Consider the following 20134-nt stretch of genomic DNA (forward strand, 5'->3'; position numbering starts at 1 on the left):
TGCAGTTTTCTTCTAGATAAGCGTACTCATCGCTTCCAAGTGCAAGGAATTTTGATTTTGGTATAATGTTATTTGGTTACGGTTGTTGGGTAGGGAGTAGATATGTATATAATCATATGTAGTGGGTTGAATGGATGGGATTTCTAGTATAAATGTTAGCGAATGTTCTGTACTATAAGCTTTAACGCTGATAGACCTTTCTATCGTATGAATATTATCTATACTTATTTTTTCTATGGGATTTAACGAAAAGTACTTCTGTAAATTATTAATTTCTGTTACTAAATTTCTAGGGCTTATAATACTAGGGTGCATTATGCCTAATTGAGAAAATGATACGGCATCTTCTAGCAACATCATCTTATCTAAAATAATCTGCAAACTAAAACTTATTTGAACGTATATTTCTAAAAAGTGTAACTGGTTTTCGACTGCATTGGAAGTGATTGTAATATTTTTCAATATAGATGATAGTATCTTCTGGTTGTCATCTATCTTCATTAATTGATTCGAATATTCTGTTATTGTATTTTCCGCCAAAGATAAAGTTCGCTTTTGCGAGCCTTGAATTTTAGAGACTGAAGTACGAATTTTATTGATTTCACTTTCGAAACGGATTGCGTCATTGCTATCCAGGTTACCAGTTATCAACTTTACTACATGACCTAATCCGTTAATAATACCACGCTTAATTCTACTTCTAGGTGAAATAAAAATTAATTTCTTAGTAATTAAATCTAACTTATGTTCTATCTGATCCCTATATGTTTTATGTAGCTCGTTTGCAGTGGTGTTGCTTTCAGCCATTCTAGTACTTGCGTATAATGACATTAATTTTGTCGATATTAAATGTAAGTGAGTAACATTGTAAACGCAAGCAAGGTTGAAGGAATCTATTTGTTTAAGGATCTGCCCCTGTCTAAGTAATAAAACTCCGTTCGTATTGTCTACGGGTTGAAATGTTATTTCGGATCTTGCCTGGAACACGAAGGCTTCGAGGATGATTGTCCTGGAACAAGATGAGGCCTTCGTAGAAGTTTGAAGTGAACCCGGATCGACTTAGAATTAGGGTGATTTCCTATAATTTCTGCTACACTGTTTGGATGAAAATGGATGATTTTATAGGGTCCTTTGAAAACCGGTTTGGTTTTGTCGTTTCTCGCTGTTTTGGCCACCTGTTTGTAAACTGTTTCACCTACCTTGAATGTTATTTCTTCTGCTGCCTGGTTCCGCTTCGCTATTACCTGCTCCTTGTTTTTCGCCATGTGCGCCGTAACGCATTCTTGTACAGCTTCGGCTTGCATTTTGTGTTTGATAACATAATCCTGGTAAAATTGCTTAGGGTAATGTAACTCTAGTGGGTTTCTGGATGCTGTGTGTCCGAAGAGTAGCTCGTGTGGGGTATATTCCGTTGCAGAATGAATAGAGTTGTTGTAAGCTATGATGGAAAACTTCATAATTAATTGTATAGGGTCGTCCTTGTTAGTCATTCGTTGGATTCTAATAATTTCTCCTATAGTTGAATGAAAGCGTTCTACGGGTGAATTTGAATTCGGATTATACGGCGTTGTAAAGTGAATGTTGATATCATGTAAAGCGCACATCTCTTTTATTACCTCATTATCAAACTTGCTATCAGAGTCTGTAGTAATTTTAAATGGGGTACCTAAAATTGAGAAAACCTGAAATAGGGCATCAGCTATATGTACACGACTAGTTGCGTTTAATGGGATTGCTTGTGCGAATTTTGAAAAATTATCTATAATAGTAAGGAAGGTAGCTCCACCTGTAGAATATAAATCCATAAAAATATGTTGCATAGGTTTAGTGGGTGTTTCCGTTAGGGCTAACGAGGGTCTAAGGGGGTTTCTTTCATATTTTGCTTGTAAACAGATGCTACACTTATTTATAAATGCCTGGATGGTAAGCAACATGTGGGACCAGTGGTAGTTTTTGTGTATTTGCTTATACGTTTCTTGTATACCACGATGCACTGTTTTACCCTCATGATATTTCTTAATTATTTCTTGTTGTTCCGTCTTGTTTTCAACTAAGGTAACGCGTGATTTGCATCTGAAGAGCTTAGGACCTCTCTCATTAAAAATTGTTGTGTAAACTTTAGAAAATGCTAAATATAACTCTTCGTTATAGAAGTAGCAGTAAAATACACGATCGGCAATAGTATGTTCTTTTAAGAATTGAACTATTTCTTTCTCTGTGTTATTCACTGTAATATGTTAGGTCTAACTGTCACGTTATTGTCGTTAGTGCTATTATTATCGCTATTACTGTCATTATTATCCGCAGGTACGTTATCCTGTACTGCTCCCTGGCGAACGTTGTCAAATATTCTATTTATAATATCGTCATCGTCATTGTCGTCTAAGTTTACTGCAAGTGAATCTACACTTTTATGGTAAATTTTAACTCGCGAGAGGGCATCCGCATTTGTGTTTTGTCGACCCTTTTTATATACAACCGTGTAATCGTACTCAGCCAGTTTAAGTCTCCACCTAGTCAATTTAGAATTGGGGTCTTTTAGTGACATAAGCCACGTTAAAGGCCTATGGTCGGTATATATTACAAACTTTCGCCCGTAAAGATACGGTCTAAAGTACTTTATTGCCCAGACGATGGCTAAAAGTTCTTTTTCTATGGTGGAATATCGGGCTTCTGTATCGGAAAGAGTTCTTGATGCGTATGCCACTGGCTTATCTGAGCCTACTTTTCCTTGAGACAATACTGCACCAAGGGCTACGTCTGACGCGTCTGTTGTTAATATAAAAGACTCGTCAAAATTTGGATACTGTAAAATAGGTGCATTGGTCAAAATTTGTTTGCATTTATTGAAACATTCTAAAAATTCCGGGGAGTGTATTACTTTGCTCTTTTTCTTAAGACATAAGGTCATCGGTTTAGTAAGCTTGGCAAAGTCTTTTATAAACTTTCTGTAATAGCCTACGAGTCCTAGAAAGCTCTTAATGTCTTTTTGTGTCTCAGGTAATGGAAAATTCAAAACCGCTTTGATTTTGTCTTGGTTCGGTTTGAGACCTTGATCAGTGAGTTCATGTCCTAAAAATGTGACGTGTTTACGCAAAAATTCCGACTTATCTAACTGAATTTTAAGGTTGTGTATTTTAAATCTATCAAAAACCTGTTTGAGCTTTTCCATATGTTCCTGTAATGACGTAGATATAATTATGACGTCATCTAAGTAAGTGAACACGTTATCTATACCTCTAAGTATGTGATCCATAAGTCTCTGGAAAGTACTAGGTGCATTCTTTAAACCAAATGGCATCCTAAGAAATTCGTAGTGTCCTCTCTCGGTGGTAAAAGCAGTTTTTTCTATATCATCGGGGTGCATTTCCACCTGATGATAACCGCTTGCTAAATCAAGTGTTGTAAAATATTGTGCGCGTCCTAGTCTGTCTAGTATGTCATATATATTAGGTAACGGGTACTTGTCTTCTACTATTCGATCGTTTAGCCTTCTATAGTCAATGACTAACCTCCATTTTACTTTTCCTGATGCGTCTGGTTTCTTCGGGACGATATGTACAGGACATGACCATGGAGATATACTTTCACGAATAATACCCTGTTTTAAAAGGTTATCTACTTGATTTTGTATTTCTTTGCGTTCCTGAGGGGGTTGCCTATAACTTCTAACAAAAATTGGAGTCTGGTCTGTCAATCTTAGCTGATGTTTAACAGTATGTGTGAAGGAAAGTGGAATGTTTTCTGAGTAGAAAATGTCTCTATAAAGGTAGCAAATCCTATTTATCTCGCGTTGCTCTTCTTCGTTCATATGTTCCGTTCTAATTTTGCCTAAGTTGTCACATAACTCTTTATCTATGTCTGAACTTCCCTGTATATGATTTAAATTACAAACCTCTGTATACTCAAAGTATGGTTCTAAAACAAACTTTTCATTGTTGGCTATTATTCTTTTCTCGGAATTAAAGTTAATAACAGATGTTCTAAATTGACCTTCTCTAACTTCGACTATTGCGGTGGGGGATTTTAAGCCGTTACACCATATGAACTCATCTTGAATGTACTGACCGTCTGCATAATTGGTTTTTACTAATATAATTTTTTCGCATCTTGGCTCTATTGTTATTTTCTTACCTGGGTAATCGAACGCAATAGGAATACTTGAGTTGGCGGTATGTAAAAGCCTATTTTTAATATCAATATTACAAGATAGTGTTTTTAGTAGATCTAACCCTATAAGGCCTTTATATTTCCTGTCAAAATCAAAAATAAGGAATTTATGAATTAAGTCACTATTGAATGCAGGGGGAAGTGGTAAATATGCAACTTGATTGTGCCGTGTAGTAGCGTGTGCTGTCTTTACTTCAAAGGGTTCGTACTCGACAAGGTGTTGGAAAATTGTGTTATGTATTACACTGGGTGATATCATAGAGCGCGAAGCTCCTGTGTCTATGAGGAACTTACCTTGAAATTCTGGTAGCACAATATACGGCAGGTGATCTTTATCGTGGTTGTTTAGTTTTATTATCCTTGGTCAACGTTGTGCTGACCTTGTAGAAAATTTGCCTGGGCCTCTCCGTCCTCCGTTTGAGGTTCATACTCCTGCTGGCTGACCCAATCTTGGTACTGACCTTGCTGATCGGCATAGTCCTCCTTGTCCTCGAGATTTGGTTGCTCGTAGTCTCCCGGTGAGCCTGTGTAAAATAGCTCCTCAGCGGCAAACTGTGGTTTTTGGGGCTTACTTACAGATCTCATTGTGACATCCGACACCTTCTGAGGGGGACTAACCTGTTGATGTGGTATGTTGTTTCTAAAGTTGCCTGAGGTAGGTCTATAGTTATTTGTTGTTAGACGGTTTTTCCATGGTAACATGGATTGTACCCATTGCTGCCTTTGTTCTGGAGTCAGGTTATTCTGACGTGGAACTACAGTTGTATTACTTAGATTATTTTGTGAGTTAATATATTTGGGTGATAAAGGGGTTTGAGGCTGATTTAAAGCACGTATTGGTTCCCTAAACTTTGCCTGAGCCGATGTTGATGGTGTGTTATAAAAGTTATTGTTGTAATTTGTCTTATTATAAGCAAGTCTAGCTTTCTCTTGCCTAGCTAAGACTATGGCTGATTCTAAAGTGAGGGGTTGTGCTATTCGCACCCCTATCGATACTTGGAACTCTAAATTGTTCGTATACTGTTCTATAACCATTTTTTCATAGTATGATTTGTTGGAATGTGTGCCTACGGAAAACAAAGTGTCTAATAACTCACGCAGACGCCTACCAAGCATATCAGCGTTCTCGTTTTTATGACGCCGCACCCTACTGAGCTCCTGCATAACTTGGATCTCATTCCTGGGTTCTCGCAATCTCCGTATAAGAGCATCCTTAATGGAGTCCCAAGAATTAAGGCTTTCTTCGTGTGCTATTGCATCAATCGCGGTATCACTGAGTCTACTTTTAATGAGGCATATAAATGCCGGGTGTACCTTAGCATTTTCGTCTAATAAAGCAAGGATATTTTCAATTTCTCGAATATAATAATTTAATCTCTTTGTATTACCATCATATTTTGGAATTAAATCCGCAATTAATTTAAAACTATCGCAATCTGGGATAGACATTTTGCAAAATAATTATCTAATAACTGATGAAAATGTTTGTTTTGTATAATATAGTACCTGCCTATCACGATAATAGCTGTTAGACATGCACTACTATAACTTTAATAAAGTCTATAACAATTTTTACTGTCAGACTTTTACCTACTCTAAAAATCTCTTAATTTTATGTCTCTAGCGAAATTAGCTTCTAGACAGAACTTAATACTAACATACATAAGGAAATAGAGCTTGGGAACTTGAATTAGCGAGAGTACTCACCACAGCGTTCTCAGCATCTCCTTACGGGTCTGACACCTTCCACGTGGAATCCTTTGTCCGGGCCGCCGTCGTAGGTTCAAACTCGCGATTTACACGGTCGGAACCGTTCAATTGGCCTTTATTCCAGCCAATTTTCGCGAAAAACCGACTGCGCCAGTTACGATATGGCGGTGAACAAAAGACTTTTAAAAAAATTATAAATTTAATTATCAAAAATTAATTGAAAATTACAGAAATTATTTAAATGAATAAAATAACAATTAATAGTTAACGCGTGTGTAGGTGACTTCAGACTAACGTTCCTTTCCATTGTTCCCTGCGTGGTTCAATTTGCAAGCTGGCATTCCTCTCTGGCCTATTGTTCGTGAAGCTTGCTGCATCAGCGGGATGCCGTGGTTACGGCATGGTAACTGGAGCAGAGCTTAAAAAATAATCATATAGTTTATATAATAGTATATATATCACTGGTAAATTGGTGTTATTTTAATGTATAATTACTGTTCAAACTCTTACGACTTATTAACCATAAGGTACCCAAGGTTATTTACTCTAAGATAGGTTACTATCGTAAGGTACCTAGTAAAAGTTTACCAGATGTGTTCTAAGTTTAATGTCCTAAAATACTTTATGTTTCAGGATAGGGAGAAACAAAGAGGGAATTTAATACTTAATCTTTAATGTATGAGTTAATATCATAACTAATTTTAGCTCTATATTTAACGTAGGCATCGAAGAGATTTTTAATTTTAAATGCATTTCTGTTACTATTAAAAACTTTGTACTCAAGTCTGACTGACTGACAAACAATCTACAGCCCGAACGGCGGAAGTTATATATATAGTAGGCGAAAGTTTTTACGAATTATCTATTATTTCAAGTTATATTCATGACACATTATTTGTATTCCAGGTTTTAGTTTAAAATAAAAAAACACACAAATAACATAGCTTTTAATCATTCCACCCCAAACATATAAACAGGGGATAAATATATCCATATACCTTGTCGCTATTTTGACTTTTGTTTTCTTTAAGGTTTTCCTGTGGTTTGCTTTCTAGAGTTTTCTTCAAAGTCGTGTTTCTTCACAGCCCTTACTTAAAGACAGCCTTTAAGGCCTGCCTAGCATAGCTTCTAGATGGTTTTTCGAGATACGCTGGTTTCCTCACAGTACCTTTAATAATATGTACATTGTAAATATAAATATTATATTTACAATGTTTATATACGTAGGTTTTATACAAGCAAATGTAAGCAAGCATTACATTAATTTCTATGTATCTTTGACGTCTATCTTTTGATTTTACCATTGGAGAGGCTGTTGTGACTTTGTTTTTATCTTTAAATGATTGACGTCGTTTTGACGCTGTTTTGAGTTGTCTGTTCGGAGCTTAGTAGGGAGGCTTCGGTGCCAAGCCGCCAAAAAAATTAGCGTTCCGGTATGATGTCACGTAGAAAACGTTAAGGGGTGCGGGTTTAATATCCTAATCCTAATAAGTTCACCTGCTACTTAGACCGGATAATCATTCGACGAGATGGCAGTAAAAAAAACTCTAATATGAGGGTTCAAGAAATTCTCATTTGTATTACAAAAATCACTGTGAACCTGTTGTAACTCTTAAAAGTTTCAGTAAATACTAAAAAGGCTACTTACGCTAGTGTATCTTATTGTAGCATGCACAAAATTGCCAATAAGATTCGGCTCACCCATGAAATCCAAAATTTAAAAAAAAAACACCAACCGGTGAAGACACTTATAATTTACTTATTAAATGGTATAATTCAATGGCGAATGGGCGCGATTAAGCTTTAGTGTCTTAGGGTCGTTTCTACTCCCTGATTAAGTTTCAAACAGGGACACCATTTCAGCTATTATTTGTATGAGGACAACCAATCCAGCAATAATAATAGCGGTCAGTGCTACGTGTGCATTATACATAATATATGCACTACATACCTCAATAAATGCATACGAGGATTACACGTATTGACGTAACAAGTGCGTTGTTCCTACAATGATTACTTACGTGGCATCACTCATCACTGGTGTATGAAGCATAAACATCGATAACGTATGGCCGTGACGAGCTTCTCCAAATTAATAGAGTGACCAATACGTAGAGTTAAAGTGCTTATTGTTTTTGAGCCTTCCTATAGAGCAGGCATATTCGTTATAGTGCTCGTATTGAAAAATCCAGGTAAGAAGAACAATTTGTTACTTGAACAATAAGATATAAGGTTAGGTTAGGTTGGTTACTTTGTTTATTTCATTGTAGTAGTTAAATTATAATAAACACATGCATAAATACTAAAAAGATCATTTTATATCAAGTATTAGAAGAAAAGTAATAAAATAAACCTCAAAAATAAGCGTTTAAAAGTTTTCGTTTGTATAATACTGTCTAAAATTAGATTTGTAGAAATGCAACAAAAAGGTTAGTTATAGTTTACGGTGTCCAAAGGTTTTCCAGTTTCTTAATTTTCCTCTATTTAAATATTTATTTAGGATTTGTTTTATGTGTTTTATTTATGATACCAAATGATTTTAATACTCCATTGGAAATGCTTTAGTGGTTTAATCAATTATACTTATTTGTAAGTATAACAAGTGACATTAATTTAAGACTACACTCTGCATCAGACCAAAACATTTATTATATGTACTTGGGTACGTACACATTTTTATTTTTAAATTGGACTTATTGAAGCAGAAAGTATCCAACCTTAACTGAAATAGTTTTATTTTTTTCTTACTTTTTTTTGAACACCGCCACTTTTATTTGTAAAGCCCTTAATAGGTCAAATTGACATCAGTGCGGGTGATTTCTTTTCGATTAGCTATGCCCAATTAGTGAGTACATTTTAAAACAATGGTTGTATTATAAAGTTAGAAGAAAATTTGTTTGTCAAGATTTTCTTCATTATCACGCTCTTGGCCCCCCTATACAGTCCACTGACAAATAAACAGACGGAAGGATAAATGGACACAACAGTTGTAGTAATAGTGCCCAATGGCATCCTCCATCAAATTAAAAGAAGAAACACTTTATTGCACGTATAACATATATCAAAAGAATCAGTAAGGAGTATACATTACACAATGTAGACATGCAAAGGCGGCCTTATTGCTGCAAGCAATCTCTTACAGGCAACCTTTGTAGATAGGACTTACAGCAAGAGAACCAGAATTACTAAATCAAATTATTGTTTTAGTTATTCTGGTTTGTGTAAATATATATTTGCTTACCGTCTTGGCGCAGTAGTTAGCGCTTTGGTTTCATAAGCGTGGTAGAGGTCCCGGGTTCGGTCCTCGAGAGAGGCACTTTGGAAATTAACAATTTCTAAATTTTTTATGGTTCCATAACTGTGTGGCTAGTGACCAGCCTTAGGACAAAATCGCGCCACCAAACGAATAATCATCAATGTTTATGGCTTGTAGCTGCCATAATCCTAACAGGTTAGCCCGCTAGCATCTTAAACTGCATCAACACCTACCACAAGGTTAGATTGCAGACAAGGGCTGTATAGACTAAAAAAATATTTACGAATCCCTGATAGAAAAGAAGGTGTAGGAACATCTGCATATTAAAATCTGTTTGTGTATTGTAGTCAAATGACAGATCAAAGCGTTGATGATGTTGCTGATATTATTGAAGACGAGGCTCAACCTAACCAGAGGAGTAAGGTAAGAATAATTCATAATATTGTAAATGCGAATGTGGGTTGTCGTTTCTTTGTCCTTATTTAACGCCCTAACTATTGCTAAGTTAGGGCGTTAAATAATCGACCTCATTTTAGTCATACTTTAGGTCCAGGAAAAATATCTAATTCCCAAGGGTGGCTTACAGGAACATTCGTAATTTTATAAGCATCTAAACCAAAGCAGACTTATTCACCGCGGGTGACACCACGGGGCGCGCTAGTAATAAATATTTAATGAAAATAGGAAAAGTTGCACAGAGTGAATTTACGTGTGTAATTTACAAGTAGGTACTATGATGATAAATGTAATGTAAACAATATTAAGGTAATAGTAATATCTTTATATATATATTTCTTGTGTGCGTGTGTATGTCACAGAACTCCTCCTAAACGGCTGGACCGATTTAAATGAATTTTTTCGTGTGCGTTTGGCTGGCACCCTGGATGGTTTAAATTCACAAATCAGCCCGACAGATGGCGCTGGGGTCCGCTAGTTATATATTTATTTTTCATTGTATGCCTAGGGTTGCTTAACATGGTATAAAAATACAAAGTACCTTCCCTTAAAAGAATGTTAAATACTAGGCCATCGAAGTCTACTAGTGGTCATTGGCTGAATTAAAAACACGATCCGTTATCTAATGATTTAATTTAAACTTCAGATGTTCATAGCGATATATGTATAATTATGGTCCTAATTAAACGATTTTCTAAATAAACTTAGATATCGCCTTGAATCTTCGAGACAATGAGACATTGTATCAACTTTTATATAGTTATATACCTTGTATTTATTACCTATTGTTTCAGCCCAAAGCGAACGTGCCTAGACTGCTACTATGATAACAAAGTTGATTTTCTAATGGTGCCAACCAATACTTACTTAAAATCTTTAGATACCTCTGCCCAATGAGGATAGAAACACTACGTTACAGACGTACTTGTACGTGTGTAATTTTTAATTGGCGAATAGATTTTTTATCGATGCGTTCGTTATTTCTTTGTCATTAGGGATAATAGTGACAATGTAGCAACCTTTACAATTTTTCTATGAATTCCATGCATGTTAGGGACAGCGTAGACTGGGGGACGGCAAGTCGGAGCATTTTATATATTCATTGTTCTAAGGCATTTTATCTCTACCCAACGAAAATTCATGCGTAACTAGTGGTACCAGGATTCAGCTTCCAAGGTTTATCCACGTGTTAAAGGAGATAACTTGTTAAGCCGTCGCGTTGGAACAGTCATTTGCTCCCTCATGAGAGTACAGGCCTGTCCCTAGCATTTGAACCCTCATAGCCTGATGAGGATGATTCAGATCTGTAAGGCTAGCATGTACGCCATGATAGAGTTATGTCTACCCATTATCTCGTGTGTCTGCAAAAATAAGAGTAACTGGTACAGATGATTAACTCGTGGCCCGTTTGCATACTGTACTTGGCGATATTACCTGGAAATGAACATAGGATATCTTGTGTATAAAATAAACAACCGGTAACCGATCCCATGAGGAAAATAACCTATTCTATTTGTCGTAATATGCAAAATTAATAAAATCTGCTATCCATACAAATATCATATAATGTGAACGTGTGTCTGTTTGTTTGTTGCCAATGTTCGGCGCAAATACAGCATCGAATTTTTACCCGTAAAACAAATGGCAAAGTCGCAGGCAGCGGCTCGTTTTCGCAGGCTATATTACGAATATAAGATAGCATTTAGAACAAATTAGATGGGCTATTTTGGGAATTCAATTCATCCACATTTGAATTTGACTCGAAAGGTGGATTGAAATCTAGGAAGGTCCACGTATCAGTCGGCGTAGCAGTAGCAGCACGTAGTTTTTCTGTAATTAACTGATATTTTTATGGTTTTTAGATAACAGCACACGACCCGCAAAGGGAGAAAAAAAAATCAAGTCTAATGCCGCCAATTGGTACGTATACGAACATAATTATCAATAATTTACCAAATTTATTAATAAAAGAGTATATTTAAAGATTAAGTTGAAAAGCAAATACATATTTTATTAAAAATCTTGAAAACTCAATTTTCGGGTATGGTAATGTTTGTGACTAAATGGGCTCAACTTTAACTACCTACAAGAAATGTATCGTATTTCCTTTTCTCTGTTTTTGTGAGTAAATACAGTAATAATTCATTACCTTTAACAATTCATTTGAATATAGTGCAAATTCTTGCATTTAGGTGGACAAAGTTTGTTTGAAAACTCCACCGTCTTAACATTTAGTTGAAATATTTTTTTACGCTACTAATCATAAAAATTCTACGAATATCGAATATATAAATTTAAGAAAAGCTACTTTGAAGCCTATGCTTACCAAGGGCTCTATTTGAAAGTTTTGTTTTAGTTTTCAGTGCAATTTATAGGTTTCATTATCATCATCATATCAACCCATGACCGTCCCACTACAGGGCACGGGTCTCCTCCCACAATGAGAAGGGGCTAAGGCCGTAGTCCACCATACTAGCCCAGTGCGGATTGGTGGACTTCACATACCTTTGAGAATATTATACTGAACTCTCTGGCATGCAGGTTTCCTCACGGAGTTTTCCTTCGCCCTTGAAGCACATAACTTAGAAAAGTTAGAGGTGCGTCCTGGGATTCGAACTCGGCCCCCCGAAAGTGAAGTCGAGCTCCTACCCACTGCGCTATCACCGCTTTGATAGGTTTAGTAAAACGATATTATTTTCATCCAATGGGACTTTTAAGTGTAAGAACCTCTTAGTAAATAAATATGTATTCTTGACGCGAGATGATTAAAGTTCTTATCTTAAAACTGATACAAGCCGATGATTGAGTTAGAATCTAGTACATTTTCCATGATAACCTAATTATTATACAGATTGTCTTCCATTGCACCATTATCTATTATTAAAATTATAGCATCGTTTAAAAACAGCTAGATGGTGTGGTTCTAAAGACCCGGAAAGAAAAATTATAAAATACCTCGACCACAATCAAGAAACATTGGAAGTCTATATCATAAACCGTGTGTCTATAACTCAGTTGCAAGAATTCCTGGTTAAAAAAATGTCTATGAATCTGGTGAGTTTTAATTCACAAGACTACAGTAATTCCTCTTACTATCAATAGAAATGTTTTCACTACGGTTAAGTGAAAATAGCTTCTGTTCCCACATAAATTTATAGTTCAATATAACTAAAACACACGCTTGGTATAACAAACCGAACTTATTTCTACCTTTTAGTTTAGTTTATTTATTAAAGCGTTATTTTTTAGTTTTTCCTTAAACTATTATTTTTATTAGAGCCAAATCCGTCCACGATCAAATTTGTTTATACAAGAGAAATCGGCTAAAGGTATCGTTGGAATATTAAATGAACTCTACTGCCTCATTGACTATAGTCAATGAGGCATTATGAGGTATTATGTATACATAATCCCTATCCCTATCCCTATCCCTATGCCTATCCCTATCTCTATCCCTATCCCTACTAATATTATAAATGTGAATGTAAGTTTTTTTGTTACGCTTTCACGCGAAAACTACTAAACCGATCTTCATGAAACTTTTTATATATATTTTTGGAGGTATTAGATATTATTTCTAATACTATACTAGTTCTATAGTATACTTTTCAATGAAAAAAAAAATTACGTAAGTTAAAAAAATGTTTGTGAAAAAATCTATAAATAATATAATTGACTATAGGTGTAGTGTAGCAGTACGCTACCACCCAAAATTACGTGGTCGAAGCCGCAGGGCACATCTAGTAATTATATAAATTAACGATAATGTTATTTTGTAAATTGAAAAATGTAATAATTTTATCAAATTAGTGTTTTGTCACCGGTCTTCAATATATCTATAAAATTTGAACGACATCAGACCGTTTGAAGAGGGTAAAATCAAGTCTGAAGGAATCGGTTACAAGCATACAAACATACCTACAGCTGAAGCTAATAAAAATCGTGTAAATAGCATTTACTTTCCTTTCCACAGTCTTTCAAGTATTGTATAAAAATAATAGATGAACAATTGCCTGCGTACGATTTAATTAATTTGCTTCTATTGTAGTAGCCCATTCATTGGGGTTTTCTCACCAGTCTTAAGTAAGGAAATTAGCCGATTAGAGGACGTTATTTTGTCGGTGTTAGTTATTATTTTGTAAGGATAATAGTTTAAAAGCCTCTTGAGTTAAAGCTCTATCTCCCCTTTGAGGATGCCTAGTGTGGGACGTTAAGAGGCAGAGATTCCGGACTGCAACAGAGATATTTTGCGGAAAAATGTATAGTAGAATTCTTTCTAGGCTAGGGTTTCTATATTATATTATAAGTTGCGCCCAAAGGGTTGAAATGAATTTAATAATGCTACACAGCCTTTTGATTCATATTAGTACTATAGGTGTTATTTGTGACATGACTCAAAACAAATCTCACTATTTAAAAAATGCTATACTTTGATATTATTTTTATGACAATGTTTATATTTCAGGAAAATTCATATCAGGCTGATCACGCAAGTTTAATAGTACCAAGAGAAACTTCCACTGACTTTTTGACAGTAAGTTGGATTTTTTAACACACACAAAAGTTAAAAAAAATACCAAAACAACCTTCTTGGGCTATGTACCGTTACATTATCTTGTCCATATATTAGTCGTTCGATCGTTGTAAAGTCTTTGATCATTGCGTGTTATCAATGGGGATTTATGGCTTCGAAAAATAATCACTATGGAACTATTCAAGGTTCTAACAAAGTTCATAGTTACTTAGCAGTGGATAGAGAGAGATACTCCATAAAACGCCGTGTAGTGCAGGGCAAGGTACGCACGGAAAACAATGCAATGGACCGATCAAGTCAAATCTGCGTCCCTTGTATGTCCCTACTAAACTTTCTACAAATAGGAAGTAGCGACGAATAATTATGACGCGAGTAACAAATGCCACAAACAGCTCAATAACTTGCGAAGCTAACGTTGCAATGGGTGGGGTACATCACTAGAAAATGCAGCGTTAGTAGATCCTCAAAAACAAGCGAACCAACGAAATAAAGCAATTCGTAGGAAGTCACTGGACACAAGCGCCAAAGCGCTGATATTCAATTAATTTAAATATTTTATATTTTAACTCTATTTACAAAAATAAAAGGATTTAAAATGTAATGGGAAGCGGTCTAACGGGTTTTTGTGAAAATAGGTGTCCCTCAGGGGTCTATATCAGCAAATTTTCTGTTCCTCATTTACGTGAATGACTTTCCTTACCTTGCGAAGGACAATCACGGGATAGTATTGCTTGCGGATGACATCACTGATGTTTAAAGCTAAACGACGTGAAAAAAATGTCTCGCTAAAGTAGTACAATGGTTTAAGGCCAATAATTTAGCTCTGAACGAATAAAAACCAAGTGTATTAAATTCACGCTACCTAATGTTCAAGAACCATTGTAGAACTTAAAAATGTAACTCCATCGTGATAACGAAATAAAAACCTGGCTAAGTTTGTAGTGGGCTCTTCTTAGACCAGGGCGCGTTTGGAACCCTCCTGCATTCGTAACTATAGGATAACTGCACTCGTTAACTTAAAGCTTTAGTTTTAAGTAAACGAATGCGTTTATCACCATCACTAACATTAGTGTAACATGTTAAATGTATGAACCTGTGATAAGGTCTACATGAATAAAACATTTTTGAATCGGGATTTTATTGATTTAAAAACATGAATGAAAAATGAAAAAAATACATAAAAAGGAAAATAAAATTTATTTTAATTTCTTTATTTTAGAATTTTGAAGACAATTTGGTGAAGAATATTGATGAACTGTCTACTGTATTGCAACTTGCACGTTATATTAAATTGGCAGTGCCAATAGATGCATACAGAATTTTCAAAATAGAGCGCGATGACTCTAACTCTGAATTATTTTATGTTATGGACTCGCCCAACGTAAGTCTTTTATTAATTTGGATTATATTTTAATGTTCCGGAAAAGCAATTTGAAATCGTTTGTAAAACCAATTAATGCATGAGGTTTTAACTCATATTTAACAACAACTTTAAAAGGCCACCTTCTATTTTTACTCATTCCAAAATAATAGAGGTTGTTTATCACAAGTAAATTAAATATAATTTATAAATCCACCACGGACCTGACATGGCTACTGTGCTACAAGGGATAACGAAAAACCTTGAAACTTGAAATTCAACCTTCTTGGGATATTACCTATATCCCAAGATGGCGATTTCAAGTATGTAATTGAAACATTTTTCTTAATTTTAGATATCCACAGAATTTCAGTTAGCTAAAGCCGAGGATGATAAAATTTCGTTTGTGCGGGAAGTCGCAAATAAAAAAAAAACCCTACATCTTTCAAGAGACAAAGACTTTGCATGTTTTCCAAATACACCAACTTCTTTACTTAAAACATTTGGTGTTCAAAATGTGGTAGGTTTCTCTTCTATTTTTGTTCTTAGGATTATTAGTTACATCTCAATATATTACGTAAGCTAATCACATTATATTTTTATATAGTCCTATTAGATATAGATAGAGCGGTGATAGCTTATTGGGTAGGAGCTCGACCTCAACTTTGGGGGGGGGGGGGGGGAATTCGAATGCGGTGCCCCTCTAACTTTTCTAAGTTTTCTTTTATAGAAAGAAGCAAATCATTTACTTTATCAACCAATGTTATCCAGTGAAAAAGCAATTTACGTGATGGAAATGTGGCGTATAAGAGACAAATATGATGATAAGGATGAAGAAATATGCGCCAACGTTGTAACTGCATTTCATTATTTCAATTTGTATTTAGTTAAAAAGAAAGAAAACAGCGTGTCAATTGGCTTACTTAACGTAGTACAGTAAGTGGAAAATAAATATTGCTTATTTTTAGTCAATACATTTGAGAAGCTGCCGGTTAATAAATTGTTATTAAAATTTAGGCTTGATGCATTATGATTTAATGATTTCATAATATAACAATATGTTTTAGGGCGATATTTAATGAGATGGTAGCACTTGAACCACTGATAAAAAGTATATTGAAATCCACTCAAGGGCTTGTTAACGCGGATAGAACATCTTTGTTACTCGTAGATAGTAATAACCCAGAACTTGTATCTACTGTATTTCAATTAAAATTCGACCAAGAACTAGGTTGGGTTCTAACAAAATCGATTGGATTGCCTATAAATCCACAGATAGCTGGATATGTCGCATCAAGTGGCCAAGCATTGAACATACCCAATGCATACTCCGATGATAGATTTGACAGGTAAGGATACTATTATTGATTCTATGTCTTCCTTTTTACAAGTTTTACTTGAAATAAACCTAAAACATGAAAATGATATAAATTTAATTAGAGATATAAGTGATACAATTTAATTATGTAGTTATTCATTTCCAGTGAATTGGATAAAGTTACTGGATATACGACAAGAAGTATATTATGTATGCCCATCAAGTTTGGGGAAGAAGTTATAGGAGTGGTGGAAATGATAAATAAGCTAAATAACTGTATTTTTAACAACGAAGATGAGGTTGCATTTCAAAATACCTCTATATTTTTTGGACTGGCACTTAACAACGCTAAACTTTATAATGATATTAAGAGAAACGAGCAACGATACAAAGTAGCTTTAGAGATATTAAGTTATCACAATACGTGCCAGGATGATGAAGTGCAAAAGTTCCAAAATGATACGCGGCTACTATTGACAAATTTAAACGATTACTACTTAGATCCCTACAAATTAGATGATTTTATGAAATATAAAGCTACCATTACAATGTTTGATGATCTGTTTAAGCTGTCAAAATTTGATTCTATGGCTGTAACCAAATTTATATTGACTGTAAAAAAGAATTACAGATTGGTGCCCTATCATAATTTCATGCATGGGTGGTCAGTAACACACGCTATGTACGTAATGTTGAAAAATATCCACGAACAGCGGTTAACATATAATATGGTGGGAAATATTATAAAGTTTATTATTGAATACAAGTATTTAATAAGATTAACTAATAAGTTCAACCATTTTTTAGAAACTAGCTCTGTTTGTAGCGTGTCTTTGTCATGACTTGGACCATCGAGGCTTTAATAATAACTATCTGAATGATACCAAATCTCCGTTGGCAGCTATGTACTCTTCTTCACCTTTAGAAAATCATCATTTTAGTATTACTGTAACTATCCTCCAACAGGTAACTAGGAGTAGATTAATAATGGTTATAAGTATGCATGCGATATGAAATTACATATAAAGGTATTTTAATTTAATGATTAAACATAAATATTTCATCAGGATGGTCACAACATCTTCTCTCATTTACCCAGTGAAGATTATAAGGAAGTTTTACAATACATAAAACAGTGCATATTAGCCACCGACATCAATACTGCTTTCTTTCCCAATTTAGCCAAACTAAATAAGATAGTTTCCGAACATTCCGAAAATAAAGAATTGAATTGGGAAATTCCTAGTAACAGGTAATTAGTTTATATTAAGTATATGATTTTGTAAATTTATGTTTCTTGATATTAAACATCTAATGACGGCCATACCGGATGTTGGCATGGCGAACGCGGCTCTAGCTTTTATGTTATTAATTTCTGTTTGAATGTTTATAAGGTGAAATTTATTTATTTAGTTAGTAGCAGTTCGTTCCCTCTCTATCCGAAGTCGCAATTTTATAACTAATTAATTATAATAGCATTTCAATATTATTTATTTGATTTATTTGCTTCCAGAAATTTAGTTATGGGTTTGTTAATGACCGCGGCTGATCTATCAGCTTCTGCAAAACCTTGGGCTATACACGAAGAAACAGTTAAAGCTATATTTGAAGAATTTCATAATCAAGGTGACAAGGAAAGGAAGGACGGAAGAACTCCTATACCTATGATGGATAGAAACAAACCAGAAGTGAAAGCTGTTAGCCAGGTAAATGTTTATGTATCTGAATGTGTACACATTTTCAAGAATGGTTAATTTATCAAGGTACGTAAAGATTTACGATTTTGTTGTTTTTCTCAGGTTGGATTTTTAAATCAAATATGCATACCTTGCTATAGTATGCTGTGCAAAATTTTTCCACAAACTAAGCCTATGTACGAAATGGCTATGGAAAACCTTAACATTTGGCAATCTATCACCAATAATGACAACTTGGAAAAGATGTGATGGGTATGTTAAAGTTTGGTATCAATCCAATGTCCAGTTACACAAAATATTCAGAATTTCTATAGGAACACACTCAAAATTAAATGTGATAGCAATGCCGCTTGCAAGAGATATTGATGCCAATTCTGATGGACAATGGACATAGATCTGTAAACTAAACATAATTTGGACGCCTACAAATAGTACTACCGTTTACCTCGAGTTTTACTGTAGAATGTAGTTTAATTTGGATATTTGTGTAGGTACAATCTACTCTCTCAGTCAAGAAAAATATACAATGGGCGAACCGCACCATTGTTTCATATATTCCTTAACATCAAATAATTAACTGCTCGCAGGTTTTACATCTAACGCGTAAAATTTGTTATTGCTAATTGCAATAAAACATTTTGAATATAAATATTCGAGATAAATAAACATAACAGAAAGCTTCTTTTGGTATGCTTCATGAGAATCCCGACTAAGCATAACTTAGATTGTGTAATGTTTGATTGGTGTAATGTAATAATTATATTAGCATTTATAAGTGGTTATAAAAACGCGCCAATAAATAACTAATTGTACTTAAATAATAAAATTATACAAAGCGCCTTTTTATTATTTAATAGCATTTTTTGCCGTAACAATTTTGCAGACCAAAGTGAGTTTGATCTAAACGCCTAAATTATACTTTGAATGAACTGTTATCGCCATCTTTAATTTACACAAAAACGCGTTAATAAAATCCTCTTTCTTTTCAGCTGATTTTCAGTACTAGTTGTGTCAGTCTTCCACTTGTATTTCGTAAAAATTATAAAATATTGATACAGATTTTTTATATATAGATATGCAAAACTCTAACAAATGATTTATTAGGTATATATTTGACACTACTTCCTTTCGCTAGAGAAGGGACCGTGAACAGATTGTAATATTCGTGAATCATCATCGCCTTTTTAACACGTAGAAATAAGGGGCTGTAAACATAGACCCACTTTTACAATATAGCTATTTCTAATAGTTTAGTTGTTAAGAAAAACAAAATGGAATTGTAGTAGGCAATTTACGTGATCTTTATGTTATTTTGCTCCAACTTCATAGGTATAAATAGCGGTTGAGCTGAACTTCCATGACCAATACAACAAATAGTCACACCTGCGCGTTTTTATATGTTAAACCGCGAAGACCGTGTGACTATATGTTTGTTTATTAGCCTTTATCGGAACACACGGCTTCCCACGCGACTCTTCTCTACTTTTGGCGGTTGGTAGCGTGTCGGAAGCATTCCAGCACATTTATGTATATGTATACATGTATCTGTTTATTGAGTAGGTAGCCGCAGTATTTCGTAGAAATTTTTAAAATACCACGGTCTTGCGCTGCTTGTTTCCAGCGGCTCCCTATG

The 20134-nt window shown here is 34.7% G+C and overlaps 1 protein-coding gene across 3 annotated transcripts; it reads left to right on the forward strand.

Moving 5' to 3' along the window:
- The first annotated feature begins 7683 nt into the window (after window positions 1-7683).
- Window positions 7684-19419, forward strand: LOC120636014 (probable 3',5'-cyclic phosphodiesterase pde-5). Of its 3 annotated transcripts, XM_039907236.1 has the most exons (14): window positions 7684-8072; window positions 9484-9559; window positions 11455-11512; window positions 12501-12646; window positions 14058-14126; window positions 15346-15507; window positions 15842-16006; window positions 16217-16422; window positions 16554-16835; window positions 16971-17535; window positions 17612-17770; window positions 17872-18056; window positions 18318-18510; window positions 18604-19419. In XM_039907236.1, the coding sequence occupies exons 2-14, from the start codon at window positions 9488-9490 to the stop codon at window positions 18748-18750; spliced, it is 2409 nt and encodes an 802-aa protein (XP_039763170.1). In that variant the 5' UTR covers window positions 7684-8072; window positions 9484-9487; the 3' UTR covers window positions 18751-19419. The 3 variants fall into 3 exon arrangements, with proteins under 3 accessions (XP_039763170.1, XP_039763172.1, XP_039763171.1); XM_039907238.1 differs by lacking the exon at window positions 16217-16422 and having other exon boundaries at window positions 16762-16835; XM_039907237.1 differs by lacking the exon at window positions 15842-16006.
- The last annotated feature ends 715 nt before the right edge of the window (window positions 19420-20134 follow it).

Source organism: Pararge aegeria, chromosome Z, assembly GCF_905163445.1.
Source record: "Pararge aegeria chromosome Z, ilParAegt1.1, whole genome shotgun sequence".
Lineage (NCBI taxonomy): Eukaryota > Metazoa > Arthropoda > Insecta > Lepidoptera > Nymphalidae > Pararge > Pararge aegeria.

Bases quoted from the DNA above. Each gene is read 5' to 3' on its own strand.
- LOC120636014 (XM_039907236.1), top strand. From the start codon at position 9,488: ATGACAGATCAAAGCGTTGATGATGTTGCTGATATTATTGAAGACGAG. The intron at 11,513-12,500 runs GTACGTATACGA...GTTTAAAAACAG, and splicing joins AAGTCTAATGCCGCCAATTG to CTAGATGGTGTGGTTCTAAA. The intron at 16,007-16,216 runs GTAGGTTTCTCT...TTTCTTTTATAG, and splicing joins CATTTGGTGTTCAAAATGTG to AAAGAAGCAAATCATTTACT.